The 9,681-nt window shown below is 38.6% G+C and overlaps 2 protein-coding genes and 1 non-coding gene across 3 annotated transcripts in view; 1 reads left to right on the top strand and 2 right to left on the bottom strand.

Moving 5' to 3' along the window:
* LOC149814519 (ubiquitin-like modifier-activating enzyme atg7) overlaps positions 1 to 1,049 on the top strand; it is a 56,691-nt gene extending 55,642 nt beyond the window's left edge. The window contains exon 14 of the mRNA XM_089990127.1: positions 716 to 1,049. Within this exon, the coding sequence (XP_089846253.1) occupies positions 716 to 877 (162 nt within the window). The 3' untranslated portion in view covers positions 878 to 1,049. The remainder of the gene's footprint in view (positions 1 to 715) is intronic.
* A 969-nt stretch (positions 1,050 to 2,018) lies between these two features.
* Positions 2,019 to 9,305, bottom strand: LOC149814520 (uncharacterized). The gene is made up of 7 exons (XM_089990128.1): positions 9,176 to 9,305; positions 7,840 to 8,315; positions 7,687 to 7,739; positions 7,550 to 7,587; positions 5,023 to 5,440; positions 4,657 to 4,922; positions 2,019 to 2,228 (listed from the first exon to the last, which is right to left on the bottom strand). The coding sequence occupies exons 1-6, from the start codon at positions 9,190 to 9,192 to the stop codon at positions 4,710 to 4,712; spliced, it is 1,215 nt and encodes a 404-aa protein (XP_089846254.1). The 5' UTR covers positions 9,193 to 9,305; the 3' UTR covers positions 2,019 to 2,228; positions 4,657 to 4,709.
* LOC149814521 (small nucleolar RNA Z195/SNORD33/SNORD32 family) lies at positions 3,777 to 3,857 on the bottom strand. The gene has a single exon (XR_016428162.1). It is a non-coding gene; the product is annotated as a small nucleolar RNA Z195/SNORD33/SNORD32 family (small nucleolar RNA).
* Positions 9,306 to 9,681: the final 376 nt, after the last annotated feature.

Consider the following 9,681-nt stretch of genomic DNA (forward strand, 5'->3'; position numbering starts at 1 on the left):
GCCCATACTGATAGAAACTATCCAGCTGGGAATCAGGTTCTATCAGGGTATCTATCTAATCCTTTCCAAGGATCTCAAGACACATGGATGTTTAGCCTGTAACACCCACATGCCCACCAGCCAGGCCAGTAATCCTCAGTTTGGGCAGTGAGAAGGGATCTCAAATCCCTGAAAAGTGGGGATTTGAGATCCTTTGTTTGGAAAAGGTCAAATCAAAGATGTGAGTAATTCAAATGCCCCTTATTATCCGAGGCATGGTTATGTTCAGTTTAATCCTTTTTGTTTTTGCTTGGTAGGTGAATCATTTCTACTTTTGCATAGATAACTTATGAAATTTTCTCTTGAAGTAGTTAGTAGTCACCCTATACGCTTTTTACAGGTTTGGCTCTATTGGTTAGCATAAATTGATCTTGGTAATGCTGGATGCAACAGATGAGTTGGCCACACAGATCACCTGTGTGCACATGCACACACACAAACACGATTGACCTGCAGCGTAGAACCACTGCTTTGTTTGTGTGCTTGTGTTTTACTGGAAATGTTTCACATGCCAGCTTTCCTTTGCGTTCAATTACTTGCAATAATGTGGCTGGACTTTAAAAATATTCACTTTGCAAACCATGGATGTTTCACATATTTTTTTTCTAGAAAGGTGAAATTACCTTATGTCTTTGTATGCTGCTTGTCTGATTTAAACTCATTCACGCTTGTGCAGGTGATATCAGAATTTAGGACGAGGGGAATGGATTTTGTTCTTCAAGCTATAAACCATCCTACGTATCTGGAGGATATCACAGGGTTAACAGAATTGATAAAGTCAGTAAGTTCTTTTAAGCTAGATTGGGAGGGTGAATATGACAGTGACACGGGGAACTGATGTGCTTTATCACTTGGCTTCATTCTTTCCATGGTGGACATAAACAGCCATGCCAACCAAATATTTGAATGCATTGGCACAGCAAATGTTAACATCTTTGTTCCTCTATCACATCCTTTCTGTACTTTGTCCTTTTGCTTGTGTGAATGAATGAAGGAAAAGGATAAGAAAATTCATCTTGGTAAATGATTCTGCCACAACGTTGTATGTGCCGTGGCATGCATACTGTAGGCTTCATGAAAGCAATTGGTCCATCCATCGGATGGAGTTAGCACTGTGACAATGTACACCTTGCATTTGATTCAGCTTGGGGAAGAGGGATCTATGGTCGGGGTTTGCACTGTGCGATAGAGTATCTGCAATATCATCCAATTACTCTAGATTTTCGTACATAAAATTCCCATATTGCCTATTTAACTACCAGCTCAATTTCAGATCCACCATTTTAGATACCATTCAAAGGAACAGTACCTGTGAATGCATGAGGGTATTACTGTGTTATATTGGGCTACGCTTGGGAGGTTTGCATTGAGATGGAAACGCCATATCTATGTGTTGCCAAAATGTCGTGTTGAGGATGGAGTTTCCAAAAACGCCAACCTGTGAATGGTGTTGAAATGTGATGTTTGGGACTTCTTACTCCATCTGCAATGCAGTGTTTTGGCAATGCCACTGCTCTCAAACAGTAGAGAGCTTCAGAGCACTGGTGTAAACCACAGATACCTCCGACTTGAGGCTCTTTATGATATTCACACTTTCTCCTGTTATTTTATTTGCCCACATAATGGTGCAGTGGTCCTCTCTATCTCGGAAAAACTATGGAAGCTTAAAAGTTCAAACAGAAAAGAATTGAATGGACCTTGAATCGGCCCTTTTTGAATCTGATTCAGGCCGATTTTGACAGCATTGCTCCATACACATTATGCTCGTCGCCTGATGAAATGTTATGCCTGAGATGGGTCCCATATTGCCCATTTAACAGCAGTTGGGTTGTGGGTCAATGGCTTTTGATTCAGCATTGCCAAATCGAAACAAATTCAGGTTCAGCATATGCAAGCTTTGTTTGCCTTCAACTCTAAGCAGCATGCACATAATGTTTAGGATTGCCATATTGTACTGTCACTATAACATACACAAAAGCTAACTGAAAAATCAAAGATCATTAGCATCAGGACCTGGAAAGTAGACTGCAAAGACAATCATGGATGAGTAATATACATGGCCATAATGTAACAGAAACACATGAACACTGGCAAGGTAAGGCCATCTGCAACATCCACGGCTAAGATGGAAGTAGCTTTCATCTGCCCGTATCAGCAGTTAGTATGTCTTGGTGTATCCTGGAATATGCCTGAAATTTTCATCACCATAATCAGATATCAGTGGCTGGGGGTTATCCCCCAGCTTGCCTATCTTTAAAAAAAAGAAAAGATATCAGTGGCAACTGGAGAGAGAGGGAAAATCAACAATTTTTTTCACAAAAGAGTGCCTCAGAAACTTGTGGATGAAAGCATCAATCTTCAAAGTTTTTAAATCACTGGAAGGTACATCAAATTTTGCTTTCAACAAGTCGTAATAGATTTATGGAACTTACATATATCACTGAATCTCTGAACCAATTAGACTTGCCTCTTTGGAAAAGGAAATTGACAAAGCTCTCCTAATATACATGATGTATGGAACCATAAATTAAGGGTTTTTCAAACAGAAATGCATGCTCAAGTGGCATATACTTAAGAAAAAGATATTTCCTGCCAACGTAATCACCAGCTGAGCACAAAGGAGTCACTGAGAGATGTATCACAATGGGATCATTTAGTACTTAGCAGCATCTAGTTATTCAAAAGGATTGCTTAAAAAACACAGACACACTTGTTGGTACTGTGATTACATCATGATAGGGATGGCAGTGGGCGGGGGCGGGGGACAAGGTCTCCACCCCCGCCCCGTTTCAAAATTTTAACCTTCATGCCCGGTCCATCCCCGTGACGGGGGAGACTTTGGACCTCCACCCCCGCCCCGTCTCAAAATAATAATCCCCATCACCGTCCCCACCCCTGCCCCGCCCCCACCCCCGCCACGCCACGTCCCCGTGAAGATTGCATTTTCCTTGCCATTTTTATTAAAAAAATATGCAATGTCCAAAAATATTTGCTTTTCTGTTTGATCAAGTCCATTTTAACTTATTTTTAAACTCTGATGAATATCTTTACGTTGATTCTTTAAGGTCTTCAAGATTCTTTCCCATTCCTCTATATTGTTTTTATGAAAAAACAGTGAGCCTAATACTTCAAGTGTTAATGGTAGCCCACCGGTACTCTGCACAACTTTCTCAGATAATTTTTTCAAACAAATTGAGTTTATTTTTAATCAAACGCTACAATATTTGCTAATTGAGAGTAGAAAACAAATTTTAAATAATGTGATCATGACTTTATGAAAGCTTTTTAGGATTTCCAGTGAAAAACCCACAAAATACCATAATTTCATTACTTGAAAATTTGTATATTTATGTCAAGAAAAAGATGATCTAACAAACTATGCAGATTTGATTGAAGCAATTAACGGGAAAAGCAAAACAGTAGTAGTTCCACTATAATCTGAACATAAAACAGATAAAAATCAGATAAAAAAATTTTATGTGCAACCTCAGCCAAAAGATGGTGAATGGTTAATGAATAATCATTGTCACGCTCAATAACAAAATTCGATATCATCATTGATTACACCAACATAAAAAATCAGACAAGAAAACTTTAGGTCACAGTTGGTTGCACACATTTTTCGTACCAACAAATAGAAATCTTGATCCAATGCAATTTTAAAGAAAATGAGCGCACCCAGATAGACCCTTCAAAATCCCACAAAAGCAACAAAAACAAATTAACGCAGAGAGAGAGAGAGATCATATGGTAGTGCATGTTATAGATTCATCACTCTGTTACAAATTTGATTGGGTTTAACCATCATCACGTCTCCCCAATACCCCAAATTGAAAAAAGATTTAACGTGCAAAATGAAGAAACTCGCACAAAGAAATAGAAAAGGGCGAAACAAAAAAAGAGTGTGATACGGTAATCCTTTCAAATGTACAGAACTCAGGGCTAGATTTTCTACTTCTACATAACAAAAAGGGCTTCTGGCTGCAGCTTCTCAAAGATGGTATAAAAGAAGAAAACGAAAATTTACCTTCTCTCTCCTTTGGGCGGCGACGGTGAGTAGGGATGATACAATATTTTGTCTAATAAGATTTAGGGTTAGGGTTAGTAAGTTAGTAGCATATATAAACATGGTTGTTTTGTAATTTTATTACTTAACTTAGGGTATCTTAGTAATATTATTAATGGGGGCGGGGATGGGGCAGGGGAAAGTGTAAGTCCATCCCCGCGGGGATGAATTTTAACCTTCATCCCCGTTTCATTCCCTTCATCCCCGGTCCAAATGGGGCGAAGCGGGGCGGAGCCCCGTTGTCCCCCGGTCCACTGCCATCCCTACATCATGAATCAACTTTTGCTGTTGATATGGTACTCAACAAATTGTCTGAAACCAAATACCAAACAATAAAAGGCAAAAGAGTCGAACCAAAACAGAGGTCGGAATGTACGAAGGTATCCTGCAAAATATCATAATCCTCTTCATCTGGTTTTGAACTTTTGATGAATCTGAATAATCCAGTTCATCATCTATGATATCCCTAGCTAGTAAACTGGTTTGTGGATCAGGAAACAATCTAAAAAATGCATGAGAGATAGATGAATAAGAAGAGCCAAGAGTTGCACCTGGTCTTCTCAAAAGAAAGCATTGTGGTTGGAGCAGAATTTCCAAGCCTAGTTCATATTACAGCTTTCTCATCAGAAGATTCTTTGGGAATTTCACTTGCAGCAGATTGCGCCTTTTGAATTTTCACAGCTCTTATCTGATCAGCAAGTGAAACACCTCTTCTCATGTTCTTCTTTACAAATTCTAGATCCCATTTCTCAGCAGCCGGCTGTGTTCCCTGAGTAGCATTTCCATTGTCCGTGGTAGCTACTAAAGATTTCTTGACCTGAGACAAGGAAAAAAGTACCCATGAAAACAGGCAGAAGATATGGATAAACAGTCTTAATCTTACTGATCTTAAGCAATTTTGCATGAAAGCGTTTTACCTTTGGTAACTTTGCCATCACTACCAACTCTCTGGAAAGAAGAGATCCCTTTCTCTCTGTTTCCTTTTGTGCCCTCTTCTGGTCGGCTTTTGCTTTTGCTTTTTCTGCTTTTTTCATTTTTTGTTCTTGGGCTAACAATACCATCTTCTCAGCCTTGTCCTTTGCTTTTTGTTGTCTTGCAATTTCTTTTGCCTTCTCTTTCACTACTTTCTCTTGAAGTTCACTTTGGATAATCTCCAGTTTTAGTTTGTCATAACTTTCCCAATCTAACTCTTGCTGCTCGATGCCACCATTCCTGGCTGCTTCAGCTATGCCTTCTTGCCATGCCAAACAACATTGCTGTTGCATAAACATTTGCTTGAACCGTCTTTGCCAAGCTCTTTTCAGTGCAAAACGTATTCGTGCCTTACTTTGCTCACTGCAAAAGTGCAATTGTCACCAGTTAATGCAAACAGAGCTCCTTTTCAATCAATAACTCCGAAAAACTTTGTTGTTTTGCCCTGAAGGTAGTTTCAAACAACATGATCTCGGTTGCACAGAGAATGAATATACATTAATAACAGGTGACGGACAAGACTACATAGCAAAACTTACAAGCAATTGAATGACAGATAATAGTTGGCAGTTGGTAGCAAATCATACCAAAAACAGCATAATTTTCCAGCATGCTGCTCAAAATGTTTATACTGCTTGACTCTTTAGTATCTAGGGAAACAGCCCATTCTTTCTCCCAGGGAACAAAACTAGAGCTTTTAAACCTAAAGGATGATTTTCCCCTTTGACGTGCATGAAAGAGCTAAAATGATAAGTTTATCTAATTAAATAATGTATAATCAGTAATCATTACATAGCAGTTGCCACATGTCTTCTGTAGTGACATGACCATCTTGTCCATTTTAAACCTCTCTAACGTTATACTTTATCCACCTTGCCTGAACAGATCCTTAAGCAGGAGAGTCAGATAAGGTGTCAACTAATTGGAAGACTATTTTAATATGGAGGATGGCAGGTGAGAGCCAGAAAACTAAAACCGCCACTCACACTAGCTTTGACATTGATAACCATGTGTCGGAAGAAAAGAAAGAAATAGAAAAAGCAAATGGCTTAACAAAAGTAACTTGATTATGAAAAATTTCACAAAAATCATGTCCTTTCACCAGCTTTTCAAGGTTATTGCAACAAAATGAATTGTTTTTGTTATGAGTTTCAAGATAGCAACTATTAGGAGGAATAAACCTTGAGTATCTCTTACGAAGCATAGCCGTGAGTAGGTCTATCAATGCGTTAAGTTTGGTTGGTTGGATGCATGACCTGGCTAGAATCCTCTTCGAATCAGATTCAGATTCAGGTCGGATTGTTATTGTGTCAACCAGATCTACTCTGCGTGCACATGTGTGTTTTACGTACGTGTGCGTGTGGGTATGTGTGCATGGATGAACTACCTTTGACAAAAAACAGAAGGTAACACTGATAAGTTATCTGCTTTATCGATACACAACAGGGAAGAACAAAGTCCAGTTATGACAAGAATTCACTTGAGACAATGTTGAGAAGTACATTTAATGCATATTAGCCTGATCTAAATTTGTCAAGTTCACAAAGCAAGCTAACAACAGTCCAACCAGCTAATCAGGTTTTGATTTTGAAATATTATTCAATAGACATGGATTCAAGTTGTATCAGAACTCAACCACAATCTCGCTGATAGTTGAGAGTCCATGTAGACGATATCAGTTCATGGAGGAACCAAATGAATGACAATAATAAAATGAAAATGTGGTTGAATATCACAATGAATGCCCGTACATATGAAGCACACAAAAATATTCTACTTTTGATTTATCTCCTTTACCAGGATATGTCATAGGAATCGGTTATCTCTTGATGAAGAAGATATAGATCATTTTTATAATTCTCTCTGGAACTTGGGAATAAGGAATGTAAGTTTCAAGCAGTAAAGTGCTACAACATTGAGATATTGTAGAGCTATGTAACATGGACACTTCTAAAAGGGAAACACACCTGTGTCGCACCCGCGTGCAGGTGTGACACTTGGACACGGCTTCTGCAATGTCAGGTGTGGTCAACCGCACCGAGTGTCCAAAATTGGACTTGGTTAATCCTACACCCAAGTCCAGTTTCTTCTATATCACACACACACAGACACATCCTCACCCCCACACCCAAGTTTTTTGAAATTGCTGTGTCTCACTCTTTGCACCCACATCTGCATCCATGTGACATAGTGGTGGAGTCTACAATGATGATAATGACAAAAGTTAATGGCAATAAGAAGCTGTTTTGAAACTGCATTCAGCCAACCAAAACAGTGTGTCTGATCACAGTAAGCAATCATTGATGATTTTGAATCACATAGCAAAACAGAATAAGGAACAATTGAAATCATTAAAAGAATCAATAGCAGAATCTTGAGGGAAAATCCTATCCAATTTCAGAGGATAGATGCAAACATATTAATCAGAACAAGAATAAAAAGATGGTTTTTGTTGTAATAAACCAATCATACCTATGAGCACGAGGGCGTTCCACCATTTTTTTCCTCACCTGAAAAGGAAAAGAAACTTTTAACTGACATGAAGCCTTTTATACATATAGCTACACATGAAAAAAGAATGTAACTTCCATTTCTTACATGAAAATCACCTTGGGATCTCTCAAGGCCTCCAAAGTTCTCTTCTTGATGAGTTCACGTGTTTCTAGAGATACAGCAAAAACGTATACTTCTTGTTAATTTAACATGAAAATGGATGAAGTCTGCTCGGATACAAAGAAAAATGGAGCTATCATTCGGTTTACCAATGTTGTGACGCTTTCCTTTGTTCCATGGTACCTTCCCTTTGTTGGATTCTGATATTTTCCTCCTCCTTTCCATTTCATTAAACTCCTTAAGTTTCTTTCTTTTTGAAGATCTTTGTTTATCTTGGTCGATTACAAGTTGTACATTGTGAACAAAATCTTCCACATTATTCCTGAATACTGTAGAAGTCATAGAAGTGCTTCCTGTTGGTTCTGTGTTGCCTCCATGTATATGATGACCACCATCTGGTGGCTCATCCTTACCAATGCTAAGCTGAAGTGTCCCAGAGGCTTGAACTTTAGTTAGTGAACAAGAACCAAATGCATGACATAAATTCCTTAGATAAAATGCTATACAGTTTATCCGTGTCCTAGTTGGTTGTAAGGGACCGATATTCATCTTATTATTATAACTCCAGCTTGGTCCAAAATGTGCATCGATAGCAAGATCAAGTGGCCGATATGCAACAGGTATCCTGTTGAACCAAAAACACATAAAAGAAAAGAAGGGCGCGTATGTGAGAAAAACTAACATTTGAAGTGAGTACCACAAAGTTCATTAATAACCATAAAAAATTTTCAACTAACGACCGTTTGGATAATTGCACTTGCACAAAGAATAACACATTTCATGCTTTACGGGCTATATGATATTGCGTGTAAGGTGTGTTGTTTCCAATTCTCCTTCTGTTTGGGTTCTGTCAGGCAAATCTTCAAAGTTTGTTGCATCAGAATCAGCACTGCCTTCACAAATTTTGCTTGGTGTTCCTATTAAGAAGCTGGATTTAGGGAAAAGCCAAAATTCTAGTAGAGGCTCATATAACTGGTTGAAACACCATCAAATTAGCAATCAGGTATAAAAAGGGGGGCAGCAAACGCTAACCCCCCAAAAAGAAATAATTCATCTAGAGCTTTGAAAAGCATATGGTACTAATACTATCAGGCATCAAGAAACAAGAGATCCCATTATGAAGCTCAAGCAGCTCTTCAACTTCAACCACAAGCTCAATATCACATTAAATCATGATACCATTTTTTATAACGGAATAAGAGAAAACATCTGTGAATCCAATCAAGCTTTTCAGGTCCATCCCCGAACCCACAATAAGAAATGAGCTCCAAGCACTACCCACATTCCCAAAAACAATTACTTCACATACATTTACCTAACCAAGGGAGGAAACAAGTCCTTCGAAAGTTCACCAACGAAAAGAAAAAAAAAACACATGCCCATTTCATCAAACAAGTAGCACTACAACATTGAGAGTACGAAACGTAACACGAGAAGCCCAGTTGATAGAATAGAACCAAGAAGAGACAAATACGGACAACTTACAAGTGAAAGCACGGCATCCCGAAAAATTGCTGGCTTCCTGCCACCAATCTTTACTGACCAACCTCACCATCCAAACTCATTCCTCTGAGAGAGAAAGAGAGGGAGAGAGAGAGAGAGAGAGAGATTCAATCACCGCTTAAAAAGAGTGAAGGACAAGACGTGGTTTATGTTCAAAACGAGCAACACAAACCAAGTTTTTTTTTCGTTTTTTGGGAATATTTTCCTATTTTCCTTTTGTTTTTTTATGGATGAGCCGATGGAGGAGGGAAACCGTGAGCCATAAATTACAGAGAAGATACTGAACTTATCACTTATTTGCAAAAGGTCTCCCATATTTTAGGATGTCCCATCTAACTTTTCCCCTGGGGACCCCTTCTGTTTTTCATCTTTGTTCCAAGGACACGCTTGATGCAAAAAATGAAGTGGTTGGCCATAGTTTAACCAAATAAAAATATTAAAACGCTCTCAATAATATTCTTTTCTAAGAGAATATAAGACAAATCTTT

The sequence above is a fragment of the Nuphar pumila genome, chromosome 15, assembly GCF_984573655.1.
Source record: "Nuphar pumila chromosome 15, dmNupPumi1.hap1.1, whole genome shotgun sequence".
NCBI lineage: Eukaryota > Viridiplantae > Streptophyta > Magnoliopsida > Nymphaeales > Nymphaeaceae > Nuphar > Nuphar pumila.

Coding starts and splice junctions, on each gene's coding strand:
- LOC149814520 (XM_089990128.1), bottom strand. Junction 7,740..7,839: donor AGGAAAGCGTCACAACATTG/GTAAACCGAATG, acceptor CTGTATCTCTAG/AAACACGTGAACTCATCAAG. Junction 7,588..7,686: donor AGGCCTTGAGAGATCCCAAG/GTGATTTTCATG, acceptor TTTCCTTTTCAG/GTGAGGAAAAAAATGGTGGA.